The following is a 24,125-nucleotide window of genomic DNA, read 5'->3' on the forward strand; positions in this document are numbered from 1 at the left end:
CTTTGGGACTTTCCTTTCCTAATAATTCCTGGTTCTCCCGAAAACAGCGGTAAGTGGGAAACAAGTCAAAAGTCTTGGTGCTTAGTTTGTCCCTAAGTACCCTTTGAGCAAAAGTATATATTATAAAAGTTAGTAAAACTGAGGAAGAATTTTCAAATCAAAAGGCCAGCAGCAGCAAAGACTGAGGGCAGACACATGCCAGGCTCTAAGTTAAGCATGACACATAGCTAATTTAACTCTCAATTACTCAGTAAAGCAGGTGCAAATATAAACCAAACTTCCCTGCCAAGTAATCAGAGGGAGAAAGAAGTTCATCAGAAGTCAAACACAATAAGCACTGCTACAGGAACTAAAACATCAGTCTGCCCTACTCCAAAGATCATTCTGTCCTACTAACAACTACACTTCTTGTAAAACCTAAAATTCTATATTTCTTTTCCATGTTAATAGTCATCAACATTTCCCAACGTAATGGTCCTGGCTCTCTGTCTTCATATCTCTACATTCCTAAGTACATTTCATAAACTAATCCCATCACCATTAAAACTGTCTTCTATTGCTTTCTATGACAATGCAGCTTATGACTTACTACTTACATCTTGTGTTATCCCTTCTCAGTCCCCACTGTTGGTTCTGTATTGAAAATTCTTAGAGTTTCATCTTGTGTACTCATATTTTCTGATCATCTTACATCAGTTTATCTCAACCATAACTGTGGTTTAAACTCTAAAATGATGAAACCCAAATCTGTATTTCCAGCTCAGATATTTGTTGTTATGTCTGAAGATGCATTTATACGTTTTAAAGGTATCTCAAACTTGAAAGAAAAATGTGTAACACTAGTATTGCTGATATGCTTTAAAGCAGTCACCAGTGAAACCATGTGGACCTGGAATTCCCTTTGTAGAAACTTTTAAATTACTGATTCAAATTACTTAATAAACATAGGGTTTTTAAGTTTTCCTATATTTTCTGGTGTCAATTTTGGTGATATTTTTTCATGGAATTTTCAACTTTACACTGTCAAATTTATCGGCAAAACATGTTCACATCTTATAAGTATCTAGAGAGTGTGTAGTTAAATCCCCTTTTTTGTTTCTGCTACCTGTTCTGCTATCTGTGATTCTTTCTCCTTTCATTAGTTATTTTCTGTTATCTTTTACTTATATAGTTTACCCTTGAACAACATGGGGGTTGGGAATGCTGACCAAAACCACAGCTGAAAATCCCCAAATAACTTTACAGTCAGATCTTCAGAGCATCTACAGTGCTGCATTCATGGATTCAATCGATCATGGCTCACACAGTACTGCAGCATCTATTTACTGAAAGATGTCTGTGCATAAGATGTTATTCAGTCGTTCAATAGTTTCCAACTCTTTGCATCCCATGGACTGCAGCACGCCAGGCTTCCCTGTCCCTCACTATCTCCTGGAGTTTGCTCAAATTCATGTCCATTGAGTCGATGATGCCATACAACTATCTCATCCTCTGTCACCCTCTTCTCCCCCTGCCCTCAGTCTTTCCCAGTGTCAGGGTCTTTTCCAGTGAATTGGCTCTTTGTGTCAGGTGGTCAAAGTATTGGAGCTTCAATTTAGCATCAGTCCTTGTAATGAATATTCAGGGTTAACTTCCTTTGGGATTGACTGGTTTGATATCCGTGCTGTCCAAGGGACTCTCAAGAGTATTCTCCAGGACCACAGTTCAAAAGCATAAATTCTTTGGTCCTCAGCCTTCTTTATGGTCCAAATCTCACATCCATACAAAACTACTGGAAAAACCATAGCTTGATTAGACGAGCCTTTGCTATGCTAAGTGACTATCTAGGTTTGTTATAGTTTTTGTTCCAAGGAAAAAGAGTTTTTTAATTTCATGGCTGCAGTCACTATCTGCGGTGATTTTGGAGTCCAAGGATATAGTCTGTCACTGTTTCCATTTTTTCCCCAGGTATTTGCCATGAAGTGATGGGACCAGAAGCCATGACCGTAGTTTTTTGAATGTTAAATTTTAAGCCAACTTTTTCACTCTCCTTTCTCACCTTCATCAAGAGGCTCGTAAGTTCCTCTTCGCTTCAGGCCATTAGGGTGGTATCATCTGCATATGCGAAGTTGTTGATATTTCTCCCAGCAATCTTGATTTCAGCTTATGATTCATCCAGCCCAGCATTTCCCATAATGTACTCTGCATAGAAGTCAAATAAGCAGGATGACAAGATACAGCCTCGATGTACAAATTTTCCAGTTTGTTGTGAGCCACATAGTCAAAGGCTTTAGCGTAGTCAATGAAGCAGATGTTTTTCTGGAATTCTCTTGCTTTTTATATGATCCAACAGATGTTGGCAATTTGATCTCTGGTTCCTCTGCCTTGTCTAAATCCAGCTTGTACATCTGGAAGTTCTCAATTCAAGTACTACTGATTTAAGTACTATCTTGACTGAAGTACTAGCTTGAAGGATTTTGAGCATTACCTTGCTAGCATGTGACATGAGTACAACTGTGTGGTAGTTTGAGCATTCCCTGGCATTGCCCTTCTTTGGGATTGGAATGAAAACTGACCTTTTCCAGTCCTGTGGCCACTGCAGGGTATTCCAAATTTGCTGGCATTTTAAGTGCAGCACTTTAACAGCATCATCTTTTAGGATTTGAAAAAGCTCAGCTGGAATTCCCTCACCTCCGCTAGCTTTGTTCGTAGTGATGCTTTTTACGGCCCGCTTGAATTCACACTCCAGGATGTCTGGCTGTAGGTGAGCGACCACACCACTGTAGTTGTCTGGGTCATTAAGACCTTTCCTGTACAGTTCTTCTGTGTATTCTTGCCACCTCTTCTTAACATCTTCTGCTTCTGGTAGGTTCATACCTTTTCTGTCCTTTATTGTGCCCATCTTTGCATGAAATGTTCTCTTGCTATCTCTAATTTTCTGGAAGAGATCTCTAGTCTTTCCCATTCTGTTGTTTTCTTCTATTTCTTTGCATTGATCACTTAAGGCTTTTTTTAATCTCTCCTTTCTATTCTTTGGAACTCTGCATTGAGATGGATAGATCTTTCCCTTTCTCATTTGCTTTTCACTTCTCTTCTCAGCTATTTGTAAGGCATCCTCAACCATTTTGCCTTTTACATTTTTTTCTCCTTGGGGATGGTGGTCTTGATAACGGCCTCCTGTACCATGTCACGAATCCCTGTCCATAGTTCTTCAGGCACTCTATCTTATCTAATCCCTTGAATCTATTTGTCAGTTCCACTGTAGAATCGTAAGGGATTTGATTTAGGTCATACCTGAATGATCTAGTGGTTTTCCCTACTTTCTTCAATTTAAAGTCTGAATTTTGCAATCAGTTCATGATCTGAGCCACAGTCATCTTCTGGTCTTTTTTTTTGCTGATAGTATGGAGCTTCTCCATCTTTGGCTGCAAAGAATATAACCAATCTCATTTTGGTGCTGACCATCTGGTGATGTCCAAGTGTAGAGTAGTCTCTTGTGTTGTTGGAAGAGAGTGTTTGCTATGACCAGTACGTTCTCTTGGCAAAACTGTTAGCTTTGTTCTGCTTCATTTTGTACTCCAAAGCCAAACTTGCCTGTTACTCCAGATATCTCTTGACTTCCTATTTTTGCATTCCAGTCCCCTATGATAAAAAGAACATCTTTTTTTGGTGTTCATTCTATCAGGTCTTATAGGTCTTCATCGAACCATTCAACTTCAACTTTTTTGGCATTAGTGGTTGGGACACAGACTTGTATTACTGTGATGCTGAATGGTTTGCCTTAGAAATGAACAGAGATCATTCTGTCCTTTATGAGATTGCATCCAAGTACTGCATTTTGGACTCTTCTGTTGACTATGAGGGTTACTCCATTTCTTGTACAGGTTATAGGTTTCTTGCCCATATAAGTAGATATAATGGTCATCTGAATTAAATTCACCCATTCGAGTCCATTTTAGTTCACTGATTCCTAAAACATGGATGTTCACTCTTGCCATCTCCTGCTTGACCACATCCAACTTACCTTGATTCATCGACCTAACATTCCAGTATATGCAGTATTGTTCTTTATAGCATCGGACTTTACTTTCACCACCAGACACATCTCCAACTGTGTACAAGTGGACCCCGCAACTGAAAACTATGCTGTTCAAGGATCATCTGTATTATTTTCAGTTATTTTTTAAAGGAACTAACTTTTAGCTTTGCTCATTTCTTTTACTAAATGTCTTTTTTATTGCATTGATTTCTAGGCTTTGCTTTATTATTTCCTTCTTCTAGCTTAATTTGCTGATTTTCCCTAGTGTTTTGCCAACCAGTCTTCCTTTCTAACATATACTTTTAAAGGTATAAATCACTGCTTTAAATGCATCCTACAAATTTTGATATGCTATATCTTCATTAATGTTCAGTTTAAAATATTATCACTTGTGATTTCTTTTCTAACTCAGGGATTACACAGAAGAAGTTCACTTAATTTCTAAACACCATAGGGTATCTAGTTATCTTTATGATGTGCCAATTAGGTCAGTTATTAAGCAGTACTGTTCAATTTTTCTGTTTTTATTGATTTCATGTCTGCATATTTTGTTGTTACTGAAAGATATGTATGAAAATCTACAGCTTTAATGATAAATTTGTCTAGCTACCCTTTTAGCCTGAAGTGAAGTCACTAGGTACATATAACTTTTGATTATGTCTTCTTGAAACAAGCCCCTTTTATTGTTATGAAGTGTGCTTCTTTGTCTCTAATAATGATTCTTGTCTTTTTTTTTTTTTTTTTTTTTGATTGATTCTTGTCTTAAAGCCTACCTGGTCCAATAATAATGTAATTACAGAAGATTTCTTCTTGTTAGGGTTTGCCTAGTGTGTCTTTTTCCCATCCTTTTACTTTCAACCTATCTGATAATAAGAATGAATGAATCACAGACATAAATGCATATATTGTATGATTCTATTTATCTGAAATTTAATAAGTAAAAAAAAACTAAGGGTAAAAAATTACAGTCATGTTTACTTCTGGGTGGGGGAGAATGAGCCTGGAAGGGGCATGAGAGAAATCTGGACACTTGAGATTTCTGCATTTTATGTACCTTGCTATGTGATTTTATAGGTCAAGATTTTTTTGTTTTAGACTTTATTTTTATATATTTAGATGTAACTGACACACAGCATTGTTTAAGGTGTATAAAATATTAATACTGAGTTGATACATTTATAAACTGTAATATGATTACCATTTTAAAGTTAACAAACACCTCCATTATGTCATACAATCATCATTTTTTTGTGGTAAGAACATTTAAGATCTGGTCTATCTTAGAAACTTTGAAGACAGTGGTATAATCACAATGCTAACTATAAACACATTGTTTACTATAATTATAATGCTGTACATCAGAACTCCAGAAATTAACTGCAGGTTTTTATCCTTAGGCAGCCTCTCAACTCCCCCACCAACTAATAACCACCATTCTACTCTGTTATTCTAAATGTGTGTTCTAAAATCTGTTCCTTCTTGTCTTTTCCATCTCAGAAAATAGCACCTCAAATTCACCCATCAGCTACAGCCAGAAGTCAATTAACTATAATCCATCAACAAGGTTTACTCATTGCATCTCCAAAACTATCTCATAATCATTTAGATCTCTTCCATCTCTACTGCCACCTCAGGGGTCCAGTTTACCTTAATGTTTCATTGATCTCCCAGCTCCCAATCTCTCTCTGCTATTCTTTCTCCTCTGAGAAATCAATTTTTTAAAACACATAACATATCCTCTGCTTAAAATTTTTTCATGGCTCCTCATGAGAATGTCAACAAAAACCAAACTCCTTTAACTTGATCAAGAAGCCCTGAAGAACTAAGTTACTGCCCATTCTCTAAACTGACTTCATGCCACTATGTTCCTTGATCACTATAATCTAGCAATGCTGACCTGTTTTCAATTATTTTAACATATTAAATTCTGTCCTATCATCATCTATTCTGTCCTATTCATCATTCCAACCCCTCACCGAGGTAACATTTACTTCAGATCATCTCTCAAAATTTGAGTTTTGAAGGAGGTGTTCATTACCTACAAATTAAAAATCGACTAATTCACTACTTTCTCTCATAGAACCTGTACGTTTATTTATACACCAAGATCATATGAGCTAATTAATCACTAGATCATTCTAAACACAAATGTCAGACTCTGTGCTTTGTGTTTAGAATGATCTAGTAATAAATTAGCAGCAGAGAGTCTGACATGTGCTTCATGTTTTAATAACTACTTCTTGAATAAATGAATCACTGATGAGTGAATGAGTGGCCTTAATTCTGACTCTCACCTCAAGATCCAGGAAAAACATATTGCTCCACAATATTCCACAGCATCACTACCTCACCTAGAAATCGCCTTCAGTGTCAGACTTAAACATCAAGTGGCTGAAAGGTAACGGGTTCCTCAGTGACAAACAAGGGATGGGCAGAACCATGAAGACGCCTTCCTGCAGGAGTTAAACCTCAACACAGTCACTAGGAGCTCAAGCTCACAAATATCCAAGGGTCCACGAGGACGTGAGGCCTCACGGATGCAGAGAAGAGAAAAATTCAACCAACCATACATAGATGAACTAGTGGGTTTAAAACCTACCAATGGCATCTACTCTTGAAGATCTAAGAAGGCTATTACACTTGTGTAATGACCAGTCTGAGGAAGGAGTCTGAGACAGAATGGACACATGTATATGCAGAGCTGAACTGCTGCACGCCTGCTGCATACCTGGAACTAACACAGCGTTATAAGTCAACTAAACCAATTATAAAAAAAAAAATCAACCAACCAACTGAACCCCACCAGGAAATAAAAGTCAAATTTAAAGAGATAGATATAAACAAGATAAAAAGGCTACTACATTTAGAATGGATTGACATCAATTTTAGCTGTAGGAAAAACCCAATAAAACCATCAGCTAATGACAGCAAAATACTGCAAAGAACAGTATGAATTTTGGTAGTATCCTTATAAAATTCCTCCCACTGCTATTGACCAACTACAAAGAAAACAGTATAACAGGGATGGTGATAACAGTTAAGAACACTCCTCTGTCCTAAAGGCTTATTCAATGAGAAATTTACTGACCTTTACCCCATATTTTACTTTCCCGGCATAATGCTTTATGATGAAAGCAGGCTCCATCACAGCTGGAAATTCAATGTAAGAATTCTCTTCATGTTGGTGCTTAAACTTGTCCAGCAGTGTTTGATTTGTAGCCTGTGGAAAGCTAAATTAAAAATAAAAACAAAAACACTAAAGAAAAGTGCAGCAGTTAATAAAGTATTTTTAAAATAATTATAATTTCATCTAACAAATTTAGCAAGTTACAGAGAGTTTTCACTTAAATAAATTCTCATAACAAGCTGAGAAGAGCCGGACATCAAGCTGCCAACATTTGCTGGATCACAGAAAGAGCAAGGGAATTCCAGAAAAATACCAACTTCTGCTTCATTGACTACACTAAAGCCTTTGACTGTATGGATCACAACAAACTGTGGAAAACTCTTAAAGAGATGGGAATACCAGACCATCTTACCTGGCTCTTGAGAGAAACAAAAGAGTTTCTTGTCTGTGAGGCAAGAAGCAACAATTAGAACCGGACATGGAACAAAGGACTGGTTCAAAATTGGGAAAGGAGTACAACAAGGCTATATATTGTCACCCTGTTTATTTAACTTCTATGCACGGTTCATCATGGGAAATGCCAGGCTAGATGAATCGCAAGGTGGAATCAAGACTAATGGCAGAAACCTCAAATATAAAGATGACACCATCCTAATGGCAGAAAGCGAAGAAGAACTAAAGAGCCTCTTGATGAAAGCGAAAGAGGAGAGTGAAAAAGCCCCTCTTAAAACTCAATATTAAAAAAACTAAGATCAGGGCATCCAGTCCCATCAGTTTATGGCAAACAGAAGGCGAAAAAGTGGAAACAGTGACAGATTTTCTCTTCTTGGGCTCAAAAATCACTGCAGATGGTGGCTGCAGCCATGAAATTAGAAGATGCTTGCTTCTTGGAAGAAAACCTATGACAAGACTAGACAGTCTATTAAAAAGCAGAGATATTACTTTGCTGACAAAGGTTCATTTAGTCAAAGATAATCATTTTTCCAGTAGTATGCATGGATGTGAAAGCTGAACCATAAAGAAGGCTGAGCACTGAAGAACTGATGCTTTTGAACTGTGGTGCTGTGTCCCTTGGACAGCAAGGAGATCAAACCAATCAATCCTAAAGGAAATCAACCCTGAATACTCAATGGAAGGACTGATGCTAAAGCTCCAATACTTTGGCCACCTGATGCGAAGAGTTGACTCATTAGAAAAGACCCTGACACTGGGAAAGACTGAGGGCAGGAGGAGAAGGGGGTGAAGAGGGTGAGATGGCTGGATGGCATCATTGATTGAATGAACATGAACTTGGGCAAACTCCAGGAGATAGTGAGGGACAGGAAGGCCTAGTGTGCTACATTTCATGGGGTTGCAAAGAGTCAAACATGACTTAGTGATTGAACAACAACAAAACAATCTGAAAGATGAGTAAAAGAAGATTTAGTATTCTTATTTTGTAGAGGAGAGCTCAAAAGTTGTGACCTGCCTAACACATACTATGCAAGTATCAGAAGTAAGAAAGTTACTCGAGTCTTTAGATGTTTATCTTGGGCCATAAGACTCAAAGGATAATAAAAACCAAATCATATGTTGCTTGGGTTCAAGAACTTGCAAAAGGGGAATGACCTCTCAGGTTGGACAGGTCCTTTAAATCCAGAGTCAGTTTTTTGTTGTTGTTACAAATTAAGTAGTAATTTTCTTACCTATATCAGTTACTGAATGTTTTTATATTATGTCTATTATTCTTTCAAATACACATTCACTGACAAACATTTCATATCTGGGAATCATTCAAATAATATTTATTAAGAAGCAACTACATAATAGTAGTACTTACTTAGTGGATAAGTTGTATCCAACTCTTTGTGACCCCATGGACTAGAGCCAATCAGGTTCCTTTGCCATGGGATTTCCCAGACAAGTATACTGGAGTGGGTTGCCATTTCCTTCTCCAGAGGATCTCTCTGACCCAATGATCGAACCAGCATATCCTGCATTGTCAGGCAGATTCTTTACCACTGAGCCACCAGGGAATATAGTATAATACTAGCAATAATAGTAGTATAGACATATAAAACTTTAGAACAGAAAAAAAAAAATCACTAGTGGTTGGGAATAATGGAAAGATTCAAGAGGATACAGGAGGCAATTACAAGCTATATTTTAAAAGTCTGGTAGGAGTTTCAAACAGAGAAAATAATCACTGACAAAAAAAGTAGAGGGCAAGTATCTTTCAGAGAATAGTTTCATTTAATAGTAGTTGAAATAATGAAAAATAATGTGATGTGAGATATAAAGATGCTGAATACAATATCTAATGCATTAAAATGATTCCAAAACTACAAGAAAAATGGTTAATTACATAGTACACATTGGAACCAGGAAGAAGAATGGTCTTTGATGTCAGATAGTCATTACCTACATTACTAATTCTATCTGTGACCTTGGCAAGTTAGGTACAACCTTCTTTAGGAACTGATCTGTTAATCCATAAATGAGTAAAATGAATGATAGTGCTGGAAGAACTAAATAACACTAGTAAAAATACCTAACATTAGTTGACATCCTATAGGGATGATATAAATGTAATCTACTTTTTTATGCTAGCAACACTGCCATTTTCCTAGTCAACTGAGGCCTGCTTTTGCATCAAACACTATCCCTTCCTTTAGGCTTTTCTCTCCTTCCCAGAACTCTACAGCCATTCCAGAACAGGTTACAACTCTTGAACAATTTTAGAGAGTACAGCAACAACCTTTATAATAAGCTTAGTGATTCTAATTTTACCAAGTTTCATGTCACCAGACAGAACTACCAAAATAAATTTTCCTACAATGTGCTTTTAATGGTGTGCCTCCCCTACTTCAGATAATTGAAATACAAGCTTCTAAGCCCAGACCAATCCAACTTCTGCAAACACACCTCTCACTACTCCACAGCAGCATGCTTCTTTTCAGGAAGGATGTTCATCTCATTGTTTCTGGGTAAAGGTCTATTTTTCTTCTACTCCTTTGGGTCATTAAAAAGCTTGTGATTTGTTTCTCTCTCTTTTTTTTTTTTTTTGGATAAACAATGGAAACAATTAAATGTTTCCATTTAAATTTCCTTTATTAAAACCAATGCTAATTTTCATGTTTATGGAACACTTTTATTGTTTATTTACATCTTTTGCCATTTTTATTGATAATTTTTTTTTTTTTATTGGAAGATAATTAATGAGAACAAATATAAGGGCAGTTTCTATTCCAAACAAGGGAAGATGGGAAAAAAAGCTTTCCACCAGTCCTGCATTCAATAAACAATTGTGGATACCTACTACATAACCAAGCAAAAGAGCCTGGAACAGAGGCCAAGCAGACATTATTGTGAATTTCAAAACTCTTCATCAATGTTCCCCAAAGACTACCTGCAAGGGTAGCCTTAGATTATTGTTTCTTTGCACTAATATAAGGCTACCCTAAGGAGTTTTCAAAAATACCAATGCCTGGACCCCACCTCCTGTGATTCTACTGAATTGATGCTAGGCCAGTGACAAATTACTATTTATAAGTTCCCCAGGTTAATTCTTACAACCAAGCAAGACTGATAAAATGTTGGCCTAAATGAATGCTCTGATTTTAACTTCAGTTTTTAAATAAAAACAGAGTCTGACTCAAGAAGTCTGGGATGGAAGTATGAGACTGTACTTGTAACAACCTTTAAGATGCTGCCAGTGCTGCTGTCAGCAGATCACATTGAGAACCACAGAAAAGACTAGTAACACTCTTCACCTTGCTTACAACATTCCTCCTTTCTAAACTCCACACTGCATCCTTTAGAATCTAATTTATAAAATTTGAACAGCCAGCAGACAACAAAGACAAGATTAAACAAGAATTCTAATTACCAACATGTGGTCCTAAAGCACTACAAACACACTGAATGAAGCAGGAATACCAGTAATGATATTTCATGTAATATATCCTCTACAGAACAAAATATTTTTAGAGGAAAAATACTCGAAGTGATTTCAAAAACAGCTCTTTCCAAATGATACTAATTTATTTTCAAGTCCTCTTTACTGGTACATGAAAGAGGGAAAATATTTCATGTCTTTGCATCTTCTGGGACGTTAAAACAGAGAAACAAACCTGGTCCATTTATAAGGAAAGATAACAGGACTGACTTAAAAGCAAGGGAAATAATACTATGGTTTATTTAAAAATTTTATGGAGAGTTGATATAGAAGCACAATTGAAGTGGCAATTAAGAGGTTATTCAGTCCAATCTCCTACCTGCAAAAGTACCTTGATAGATGATGCAAAATAATTACTATAATGGAAAATTCTATTACTTTATGAAGCAGCTGCTAATCAGTTCTAATGAATAAAAAGCTCTTTCTTATACTGAGCCAAAGTCTGTCTTCCTATAATTTCTCAACCTGTGGCTTAACCCCACAAGCTTTTGGGTAACAGCAAAGAGGTGACATTCTCTTCACTGGGCAACATTTACATTTCTGTCAGGTAGCAACTGACCAGGTAAAGATGGTCTTTGTATAACATAATAAGATGTGCACCCAATGAAACTTTGCTTAAAGAATAACAGACAAGACCCCTTTGCTCTATTCATGTTTTAATTGTATATCCATAGCTTATTTCCTGCTCACAACCACTGTAAGATATAGAGTAGACAGCATTATAACTTATCATCATTATTTCCTTTTTGCATGCAGGAAAACTGAGGACTAAGGATATTAAGAAATTTGCTGAGGGTAGTTAATAGAGCTGGAAGACAACCCTGAACTTCTGACATCACAGTCTAAGCATTATGGTGAAGCAAATAAGGACAATGCTTCAAAGCACGAGCTCATTACTCTGCTCTTCGTAGCTCATGTGTGTTTTTGTTTGGTTTATTCTTGTATTTTGATTTTGCTTGTATACTAGTTTTTTATATAACAGAGAAGATGGGGCAGGGGGAAGGTGAAATTGGTAAAAGGGATCAACTGTATGGTGACAGATAAAAAATAAACTTTTGGTAGTGAGCACATACTGTAGGGTATACAGAAGTAGAAATATAATGTACACGTGAATCTTACATAATATTATAAACCAATGTTACCGCAATAAAAAAGGAAAACAAAACTTCAAGTAAAAGACAAAAATAAAGCTTCTTATTCAGAAATAACTGGAGGGTTTGAATCTCAAGTCCATCATTTACTATACATATGATCTTTTTCTCAAATTGCTTAAATTTTCTTGTGCATAAGACAGCTCAAACAAAATAACTGCTTATCATTTCAATATCTACCACAATGGTTCTCCATACTAAGTATCAAAATCACCTATGACACTTTCTAAAATAAAATACATCAGAAGTAAGGCATGTAAACAGAGTTAAGAACCACTAACCTCACAATTTTATAAGAGATAATGTATGTTTTGGGAAATATAGAGCAATACAAGAAAGGTTTACAACTTTGCACATAAAATTAAAATGCTTTTTGCTGAATTTCAATTCATTTAGATTAATTAAAATAGACTAATGATGGGAAGGCAGATATAATTGTTGGCAATCTCCAATATATTTTGCAGCTCTGCCATATTACTTTATAATTCTATGCAGCAATTCTGTGAATTTATGGTATATTAATATGGCAACAACATATAACTTACCATACCTATCAGGATATTCTTAGAGTAAAAACAGTTGCCTTTAATAACTAAAATAAATAATAGGTATAAACTTTAAATTGTCCTACACAAACCTGGTATACAGTCATCCTACTTATGAAAGTTACTATTTAATATTTTATACCTGAGTTTAATGGGCATAGTATTAAACGAAGAATCAAATGACCTAATTCAATTCCTAAATATGTTACTAACGAGTCATAGAAAACCAACACACTCTCCACCACTTTGGTTTCTCCAAGTCTAGATTTGCCATCTCTTAGGATAATTAAACTATAATAATACTTGCTAGAACACTGAGAACATAGCGGAGGATGCTCCATGAAGCATTATTTCTGCAGTATATATATTTAAGTCTGGTATACTGAACAGTGTTACCAAGGGATGGCAAATATCTAACATATGCTGTCACTAAAAACTTGCACAGCCATGGCAGATATCACAAATCTATTATTATGTTTTTCACCACTAAACAAGAAAACTGCAAACACACCTCATATTTAAAACTTAATTCAATAAGACAGAAACCAAAACAAAAAAATATATACCAACAATTGAACACCAAAGTGACTTCGCAGAAGAAATTTGGATAAAGTCAAGGAAAAAACAAGTTCAGTAGTCAAGTCCATCCAATTTCTTAGAAACACACAAAAAAATGCATACCAGGGAAACTTTAGCTCTTAATAACATTAAGAAGAAAGTTTAGGGCTTAAGAAGACATGAAAAACTCAAATGGCAATAACAAAACTTTTGTTATGATTCTTTTCAGAATCATACTCACTTGCTTTCTTCATCCAAAAGATGGAGCAGGCCTGTTGGTTTCTTGCTAATAAGATTTATGCAACAGGTATTATCAATATAGTCTATATTGTGCCAGCTGATACCTTCAGTTCTATATTCCTCCTAGGAAATAACAAATTAACAATTTATTCATCTTGCAGAAAATAAAAGGTATGTGAGAATAAGGATTAAAAAGTTTTTACCAGGATTAAAAGAATAGACTAAACTTTTAAAACTCATTAATCTACACAATGAAAGAAATGTATATTTCAGTTGCATAAAATCGTGATACAGTATATGTCTATTTTCTTTTAATGGTACATGCAACCAAATTTTCTGATTAGAGTCCTATTTGTGATTCCACTCAGATGGAAAATTAAGTCTGATTTGTTTTAGCTACACTATCTGATGACTACACTAAGGAAAGACATAAAAAGAAAAAGACTAATTTCTCCCACACAACTCGAAGCCATCAAAAAGAACTACTGGATCATCAACAGTGAATTCAATGAAACAATGTCTGAGAAAAGTGGAAAACTATCACTTCCAGTGATCGCTGATAAAAATCATATAGAATTCATACATACTGAACTTTGGCAAAAAAACCACAATAACTTTCAAAAGGCAGGGGCAGAGTAGTTTCCCCAATTCCAAGACTAAGTAACTCAAAGATCACACACTGAGTAACCATTCAAAACTCTCCTATGAAGCCCCCATTGTTCCTTCCTCAGCCTCTACAATGGGAAATAAATACTTTTATTCATCTCTGTGATGCTTTTACTTTTTAAACTGGCAGAAAGATGATTCTGAAAATAAAGAAGGTTCTACACTGCAATGATATTTAGGCACCAAATTAATATCCTGTTCATCTGATGGTTTTAGTATTCACTGATTATACTTGCATACCTCTCAGCAAATACAGTGGTTTCGTGAAACAGTGATTTTAATAATTTAATCACTCTTTCCGCATTATCATTATCCTGTAAAGGAAAGTGGGCCCTAGTATAAACTAGTTACTCTAACTGTAAAAAGTAAATGCTAACTTAATTCTTCCCCCTCAATAGTTTCACAAGCAAGTAATGCTATATAAAGGTCACCCCCAAGCAACAGTAAAGTTTTTTCCCTATTCCTTTTCACAGCATGAATAAAAAGCATCCTAGATAGTGTAAGCATATGGATTTTTATATTCTTTACTAGCATTTCAAAATCCCTTCTCATTCCATTTTCCCAATGGTGATTCAGATCCTCCTGCTCAAAGCTAACTATTATCCTAACTTCTAATACCACTGACAAAATTCACCTCTTTATAAAAATTATATATATATATATATATAGAATCATGCAATACATATTCTTTCATCTGGCTTTTCTTCTGTTACTCAACATTATGTTTGAGAGAAACATCTATGTTGTCAAATGCATCTAAAGTACATGCATTTTAATTGCTGTAAGACAGGGGTTATGGAGTACTACATTTACTCATTTATGCATTGTCTAAGCTGCTTTCTCAAAGTAATAGCACAGCTGAGACCACATGGCCTCCAAAACCCAGAAGACTGATTTACTATCCTTTTTTATAGAAAAGGCATGCCAAAATCTGCTATGGAGTATTAACTCTCAAACTTTAAAATACAAGAGAATCACATGAAAAGTTTGTTTAAAAAAAAAAAAAAGCAGCCACAAACTCAGAATTTGTGAATAAGCAAGTTTGGGGTAGTGCACTTGGAAGGAGTGCCTAGGTGATACTGATTGTACCAGTAGGGGTAGGAGAAGAATAACTAACTCTTCAAGAACCAATGATATATTTATATACAATACATTCATCTACTGGACTATTGATGGACGTTACACTCATTTCTGACTTTGACTATTAAAAATAATGGCATTATGCACATTTCTGTACAAAACTTTTTGTAAGCATTTATATAGATTTGGAGAGTGAAACCACAGGCTTATAAACTACAAACATATAAACTCAGAAGATACTGCCAAACAACTTTCTAAAGTGGCTGTACCAATCTATGCACCCACCACCAGTGTATGAGACTTCCCAGTGCACAGTATTTCTCTAATATCTGTATTATCAGTTTTTTCATTTTATTCATTCTGGTGAATGCCTAGAAATATTTAAGTATGGATTTATTTTCCCTAAAGACTAATAAATGAAATATCTTTTCCTATGTTTACTTTCCACTTGGATGTCCTCACATGCCTACATTCATGATAAAAATTCTTAGAAAACATCCTTGCCTTGTTCTCAATCTTAGGGGGAAATCATTTAGTCTGTTTCCATTAAGTACGATATTAACTGTTGGTTTTTTATAAATGGCCTTTATCAGGAAGTTCCTTTCTATACCTAGTTTGCTAAAGGTTTTGTTTTGAACAAGAATGAGTATGTAATTTTATCAAACGCATTTTATATTTTTATTGAGAACACCATGAATTTTTTTCTTCTTCTGTCTTGTTAACAGATGAGTTAAACTAATTGGTGGTCAGATGTAATACACACCAAAAAAACCTCCACTTGGTTCTGATATATTATCCTTTTGTATATCTTGCTGGATTTAATTTGCTAATATTTGTTTAAATGTTTAAACAAATATTAGCAAACTGAAAACTCCTAATGTTCTTCACAGGCTTAGGTTATCTTGGCTCCCCAAAATATATTCAGAATTGTCCCCTTTTATGTATTCCACATTAAAATTTATGTCAAACTGAAAATACTTCTCTCACCATTGGCAGAACTCATCAATGGTGCCATTTTGGCTTAATGTCCTTTACGGAAAGAATTTTAATTACATATTCAATTTCTTTAATAGCTACATAATTTTTTTTTTTGGTTGCGCTGGGTCTTCATTGCTGCACACAGGCTTTCTCTAGTTGCAGCAAGCAGGGGCTACTCTCGAGGTGCTGTGTGTAGGCTTCTCCCTGGGGTGGCGTCTCTTACTGCAGAGCATGGGCTCCAAGTGCCCAGGCTCACTAGTTGTGGCACACGGGCGTAGCTGCTCCACGACAACTAGGATCTTCCTGGACCAGGGATGGAAACTATGTCTCCTGCATTGGCAGGCGGCTTCTCAACCAAAGGACGGCAAGGGAAGTCCCAACAGCTAAAAGATTTGAACTTTATCTGTGTCAACACAGTTTTGAAAAGTTTTTTCTCAGATTATTTGATAAGTCTACTTATGGACATAAAGTTGTTTAGTGTATTCTGTAACTTTTTAATATGTATAGGATATACAATGATGTAGTCTTTATCATCGGAATTCTGGCTATTTATATCCTTCTCTGTCTTTATGTGTCTCTGTCTCTTTCCCACTAATTTCTTGAGCCTTTTATAAATGTTATTGGTCATTTCAAAGTATTACTTATGTTACAAGTTTATGATTTTTGTTGATCCCTTCCCATAATATATTTGTTTTCATTTTTATTTTTTCTCTTTTATTATTTCCTTTTGTTTAGGTTTCTGATCATTTTCAAATGTGCTAAATCATTGCTCTTCAATCCTAAAATATTCTGACAGCTATAAAATTTTCCTCTAATTATATCATTAGTCAAATTTCTTCAGTGACTAAAGTACACTTTTAGACACAAGTTTTTTTTTTTCCCTTTATTTTTATTAGTTGGAGGCTAATTACTTTACAATATTGTAGTGGTTTTTGCCATACATTGACATGAATCAGCCATGGATTTACATGTATTCCCCATCCCGATCCCCCCTCCTGCCTCCCTCTCCATCCCCTCCCTCTGGGTGTTCCCAGTGCACCAGCCCTAGACACAAGTTTTAATATTTAACATATTAGGCTCAATATGTGCTCTAATTTTTTCAATTTCTAAGCTAGTTAGAAATTCATTTCTTAACTTTTAATCATAAAGTATTTTCTAGTTATCTTTTTGTTGGTAGTTTCCGATATAACTTCAGTATGGTTTTGAGATCTGTGTGATTTCAATACTGTGAAATTTCCAAGGGACTTTCAGGAGTCTTCTTTATCATCATAGTTCAAAGGCATAAATTCTTTGGTGTTTTGCCTTCTTTACGGTCCAGCTCTCACAATCGTACATGACCACTGGGAAGACCACAGTGTTGACTATACAGACCTTTGTCTGATTTTATGGCTGCAGTCACCATCCACAGTGATTTTAGAGCCAAGAAGAGGAAATATGTCACTACTTCCACCTTTTCCCTTTCTATCTGGCACACAGTAATAGGGATGGATGCCATGATTTTAGTTTTTTATTAATATTTACTCTTAAGCTGGCTTTTTCACTCTCCTCCTTCACCCTCATCAACAGGCTCTTTGGTTCCTCTTCACTTTCTGCCACTAGAGTGGTATCATCTGCATATCTGAGGTTGTTGATGTTTCTCCTGTCTTGATTCCAGCTTGTAACTCATCCAGCATTTGCATTCTTAGGGCTTCTCAAACGTGCGTATGTTGGATTTTTTTTTTGTTTTAATTTTGGAAAATTATCAGCCATTGTTTCTTCAAATATAGCTTTAATCCTATTCTCTCACTTTTACATATGTTTTTCCAGAATTCCTGTAACACGTATGTTAGATCTTTTCACTATGTACCATATGTCTCTTACAATATTTGTATTTTCCGCCTTTATTCATCAAGCTGGTACTTCTATCTTCCAAATCACTAATTTTCTCTTAAGTTATATCTAATTGTGAAAATTAATATTATGTTCTTAATTTCACCTATTTTTAGTCCTAGATTTTCCTAAATTTAAGATTTTTTTAAAGTTTGCTGTTCTTTAATAAAATTATCACTTTAAAAAATTTCTTGAAACCACTGTTAAAGTTCAAGTTTGATAAGATCATTATCTGAATCCCCTATGGTAGTCTACTGTCTCACTTCTCTTGGTTTTTTTTCATGTTGGTTTCCTTCCTTGTATGTCTTAAACAAACATCTCAGTTAAAAATCTGAATGCTCACATGTGAAAAAGTGCAGAGATAACTTTAGTAATGAGATGATCTTTTTCTCCATCAGAGACTGAATTTGCTCTTAGCAGGTGGCTAAGAACACTAGAAATTCTACGCTGTTTTAACCCAATCAGGAACTGAAATTATTTTACACTGAGCTTTAGTCCCTATGATGACTGCCTGCTCTATTTCTGCTTTGGTAGTTGGCTTAGTCACTGAGTCATGTCTGACTCTTGCGATCCCACAGACTGTAGCCTGACAGGTTCCTCTGTCCATAGGATTTCCCAGGCAAGAATACTGGAGTGGGCTGCTATTTCCTTCTCCAGGTGATCTTCCTGACCCAGGGATTGAGCCTGGGTCTCCTGCATTACAGGCAGTCTCCTGTATGGCAGGTGGATTCTTTACTGACTGAGCCACTGGAAAAGCCCCATTTCTGCTTTACCTTTACTATAAGATATAACCCTTTGAGGTCTTCAAGCCTCTGGGAGTTGCCAGGGAGCTCCTCTTTCGCTCTTTAATCTGGAGAAAATCCTTTTTGGAAGCCTTCTACCAGAAGACAAATGTCTCTAGCAACAAAGCATTCCCTGAATGCTGAGCTCATCTCCCTAGATTTCATGCTTGCATATCTGAGCCCTGCAAAACTTCACTTATTTGAAGGTACTCCAATGCTTTCAATTATGTTTTGTTCAGTTGTTTTATTTTTCAGATGTTCTGCAAGGCAAGTTTGGTCAAAATTTTCTAGTGTGACATCCCCAGAAGAGGGACAGGAAAAAGAACAACTCCCTAGATTATGAACTCGACAATAAGATTCCTCAACTCTAAACTGTTTATCTTCAATGCCTAAACAGCGCCTGAAATATAATTGACTCTCTTCAATACATCTTCCACAGTTCCAATCCAAATGTTTGCTTAACATACTTCAAATAGCTCCCCATTTTCTAACAGAAAAATTCTAATCTTCTATGAACAACTATCTGATAGAGACTATCTCATCAAATTTATCTCCTTTCCTGCCCTCATCCTTATATCCTGTATTTTTGCTACACTGAATCATTTCCAGTTCATCAAAAGTGCTGTGCTATTTTATGCCTCACAGTTTTAAAGATATTGTTAACTTTGTTTAAAATGTCTTTTCCCTAATGAGTCTGGTGAGCTCAACTTTCTATTCAAAACTCTATTCCAGAATCACTCTATTCCTAGGAAATCTCTGCAGACTTTCAACAAATTCTAATAAATTTCATCCTTTCTATCACTGCTGCTGCTAAGTCACTTCAGTCGTGTCTGACTCTGTGCGACCCCATAGACAGCAGCCTACCAGGCTCTGCCGTCCCTGGGATTCTCCAGGCAAGAACACTGGAGTGGGTTGCCATTTCCTTCAATGCATGAAAGTGAAAAGTGAAAGTGAAGTCGGTCAGTCGTGTCCGACTCTTTCTATCACTACTTTACCTTATATCTGATTTTAGTACCTATCATCCTGCATGGCAATACATTACATATCTCTCCCATGTATTAATTTTGGGCAAGACTTAGACGTGAACTTCAGTAATTAAAATTCTCAAAATGTTTCCTCCCAAAGCATCTTTGGTATATTTTTATTTCTATCACTTAATGGTAAGCACTACATGTTAGGTGATATTATAAAAAATAATACTATCTTTTAACAGTGGTGCTTAAACAGTTGTGCTTAAAGACAAGACAGAGCAAGCCCCAATGACAGTAAACTATTGTGATTTTCTGTTCATTTCTTTTCTTCATTATTCCTTTGAGTTGAATGTGAACCCACCTTCTATTTATGTCTTCATACACAAACTTAACTTCTGGGCTATAAACTCAACTTTTACTGAATTCAAATCTGGCTTAGAGAAAGAACCCACATTTCTTTCGACCCTGCAGTTACCCTAAGAATTCTCATGTAAACTGATGGCTTACTCTTTCTATCCTAATTCAATCAATTTGAGCATTTCATAAAAAACATGTAGTTACTCAATTTGGTCTCTCTATACTGTCCTGTTTCTTTGTATCCACATTCTAAGCTGATTTAAGATTCTATTAATAAGCTCCTCTATCCCATTCTTGAACTAAAGAGATCAAAGGAATCAAACAAGCATACTTAATATGACACACTGTGACCAAGGCCACAAAAGCAATTAAAAATCAAAAACATCAACAAAAATCAAAACAAATCCATAGATCTTTTCATTCAAAGGTTTCATCAAATAAGCACATATTACTGACTCTACTTGAGGCCTTTTAATTAAAACAGAAAACCCTGTGTGATAAGGCCCAAAATTCTATGCTCTGATCTGTAATTTCCTTACACTAATATGAAGACAATAATATCTTTATTGAAATCAACACTTAAAATACTTATCATGACTGTGACTCAAAAAACTTATGTGGTGTATATGAAGGTGCAGGTGGGGGTTCAGGGAGTGGGGAAGGGGCAAGTGAACACACATTGACATCCTCACACATGTGTGTGCTCAGTCGCTCAGTTGTGTCCAACTCTTTGTGAACCTATGGACTGTAACCTGCCAGGCTCCTCTGTCCTTGGGATTTTCAAGGCAGGAATACTAGAGTGGGTTGCCATTTCCTCCTCCAGGGGATCTTCCCAACCCAGGTATTGAACCCACGTCTCCTGCATCTCCTGCATCAGCAGGCGGATTCTTTACCACCAAGCCACCTGGGAAGCCCATTCATGTACTCACTTGCTCCAATTTAAAGATATGCTGATTAAAGTAGTGTTGTAAACGTTCATTAGCAAAATTAATACAGAACTGTTCAAAGCTGTTATTTTCATAATCTTCAAACCCAAAAATATCAAGAACACCAATGGACAAAGTCTGTGAAAAACAAGAAAGAAATTATGGTTAAAAAATGATGCTTAAATTTATTTCATGAACAACAGTCACAATATAAGTAACAAAATGTTCAAAGTTCTTCGACAGCAGTAGAGGAAAACTTGAGGGGACCCAGTGGTCAACCAAAATATACTAAAAATAAAAAGCATTTTAGTTCTCTTTATCTTTATCATTTTCTTTTTATCTTAATTATAAAAATAGATTCAAAGTTTTAACAAATGTAATTCATTGATTACTTCACAGAAATGTACAAAGCAGAGTTAAAGACTTGTTACCTCAATACCACAAATCTCTAAATCCCCAGAGACAAGGGAAGGAAAAAAAAAAAAGCTATTGGAAAGTCAGAAGGTTAGTAAAGTAAAGCTAGGTTAACGCTGGGTATGCCTGGTTCTGCCAAAGGACCATGTAAATTTTCCTAGTTTGACTTCTCTATCCCAATAAAATTCTGCTTTAAGATAAGCTAACAAGCATATTTCTTGTCTTACACAGGCTAGAAATGAAACTGGATATCAGAATATGTGGTTTCTTGAAGTTAAAACATTAAAAAATTTTTAGCAAAAGTAGTCATACAAGATTTATGACATTAACTTAAAAAAAAAAAAGATTTATGACATTTAACAGTTCTAAAAAGATTACAGCAAACCACTTCACCATCCTCAATTTCTGCTCCCTGAAGTCAAAAACACTCAAATCTTTTTAGTTATGTGGTACAAAATAGTATAATACAGTAAAAAGTGTTTATTCTTCTATTTCTTGATATGACACTTCCAGAAACAATCTTCTAACTTCTTGCTAAAGTTGTTGAATATTCAGTCCTAACACCCCAAACTATTATTCTTCCCACACCCCATCTCATGCTTAAAATAGAGTTGTATGACAGCTGTGATTAAATGAAACAATTTTTCTCCACTGGTGCTAAGAGATACTGGGCAAACTGATGTAATGAGTGATAAATAGCAAGAGACTTTTTTAAAAGTCTCCATTATGAGTGTTTTGTTTGATTACTTCTGCTGACTAATTCTAAGCCCTTACAAAAAGCAGCGAAAATAATGATCTTCAGAAAGAAATCAATTTGGTAAATTAGATTAAAATTTAAATCACTTTCCTACTAGGGGACTTAAGGCATGACATGGTCATATAAGAGCAATTGTATTAATATATTTAAGATGGTAGGATTAAGTAATAAAAATGACGTTGCTATTTGGCCTGAAAAGGTAGACTATTTCATAAAAGTTGTTGGGGAATAAAAATGGATTTGAAAAGATTAAAGGTAAATATCTAAGATCTACCATGTTAAAAAATAAATTCCAGCTGGGGAAAAAACATAAACATAATTGTGAACATAAACATGAACATAAATTAAATTCTAAAAGTATGAGAATAAACATTCATATTTTATAAACTTGGCCTAGACGAGCCCTTCCTATATAAGGAAAATAAACAAATAAAACCTAGGGCAATAAAGTAAAATAATGACAGATTTAACTGGGGACAAAACTTTAAAATATATAGGCTTAAAAATATAATGCGAACAAATCTTAAAAGTTAAGAGAAAATATTTGCACTATATATCAGAAACTTTGTCTCTGCAATATCCAAAATGACTTGTAATAAAATGACAAATAAGATAAAAATAGCAAAAATATATAAAGAAATAATAAAACAGAGAAAACATGAGAAGATACTCGTCTTTCATCTAACACTGAAAAGATTCATAATAAAATAGTCCCCCTTATCAGATTAGCAAGATGAAAATACTGATAATATTCAACTGAGTAAAGTTACAAGGAAACAGGCACTTTCATTCATCTCTAACGAGATGTAGTCTTTTTTGAAAAGTCACTTAGCAGTAGCAACCAAACTTTTTAAATATATACATATCCTTAAGTCTAACAATTTGAGAATTTTATCCTAGAGAAATCTGCACAAAGAATATCTCTTACATAATCATTTATAACAATAAAAAATGTATTTGAATATATTTGAATTTATGCTATACATGCATATTATATAATATTACAATATTAAAAATAATGAGGTCCAGATATATATCAAGACATAGCTAGGTTAAAAAAATACAAATTAGAAACAATGCAGGTAGCATGATCCTCTTTTTACATTTAAAAGCAACTCTGTACAGGTACATCTACAGGAATGTAAGGACATAGGGTAAAAGCTCTGACGTACAGAAAGAACAGTTTCCCTGAATAAGGTCATAGAAACAGTAGTAAGGAGAGAAATATCAGGAAATACTATAAGGTGATATAAGGTGAATACTATAAGTGAATTAAGGTGAATATATACTTATTGCTATATACAAGTCTGTGTTTTTAAATGTCATGCATTAACCATTTTATTAAAACAGTTTTTCAGGAAAAATATATTAGGGTCCAACATATGTCTACCTTGGTATTTTGCTCCAAATCTTTACTATTCATAAGTGCATGATTAATCCGAAAAACGATCCAGTCAAACAGGGCACTATATAAAGACTTAGCCATAGAGTTCCTCACTGTCACAGCCTAGGGAAAAAAAAAAAAGTTAGGAATCCAAGTGAAATTGGCAACAATCTGGGAAAAAAAAAGCTTATTATCTTGAAAAATAAATTAATTTTTATCTCAATAATTTATAATTGAAGTTTTCTATATATACTCATTAATTTAATCCAACTCAGGAAATCCAGGCTAAAACTGCCATGAAAGATTAAAAAAGCAAAATGTAGGTCACTCAATTCAAAATAGTTTTACTAAAAATTGGGGTATAT

At 35.1% G+C, this 24,125-nt stretch overlaps 1 protein-coding gene across 12 annotated transcripts in view; it reads right to left on the reverse strand.

The window, feature by feature from the left end:
* The window catches only part of MYO9A (myosin IXA), a 240,889-nt gene that overhangs the window by 120,242 nt on the left and 96,522 nt on the right, over positions 1–24,125 (reverse strand). For all 12 annotated transcript variants that reach the window (XM_070468755.1, XM_070468761.1, XM_070468760.1 and 9 more), the window contains 4 exons: positions 23,767–23,883; positions 21,209–21,343; positions 13,578–13,699; positions 7,107–7,248 (listed from right to left, as the gene is read on the reverse strand). In XM_070468755.1, the coding sequence (XP_070324856.1) occupies positions 7,107–7,248; positions 13,578–13,699; positions 21,209–21,343; positions 23,767–23,883 (516 nt within the window). The remainder of the gene's footprint in view (positions 1–7,106; positions 7,249–13,577; positions 13,700–21,208; positions 21,344–23,766; positions 23,884–24,125) is intronic.

Source organism: Odocoileus virginianus, chromosome 6, assembly GCF_023699985.2.
Source record: "Odocoileus virginianus isolate 20LAN1187 ecotype Illinois chromosome 6, Ovbor_1.2, whole genome shotgun sequence".
NCBI classification, from domain to species: domain Eukaryota; kingdom Metazoa; phylum Chordata; class Mammalia; order Artiodactyla; family Cervidae; genus Odocoileus; species Odocoileus virginianus.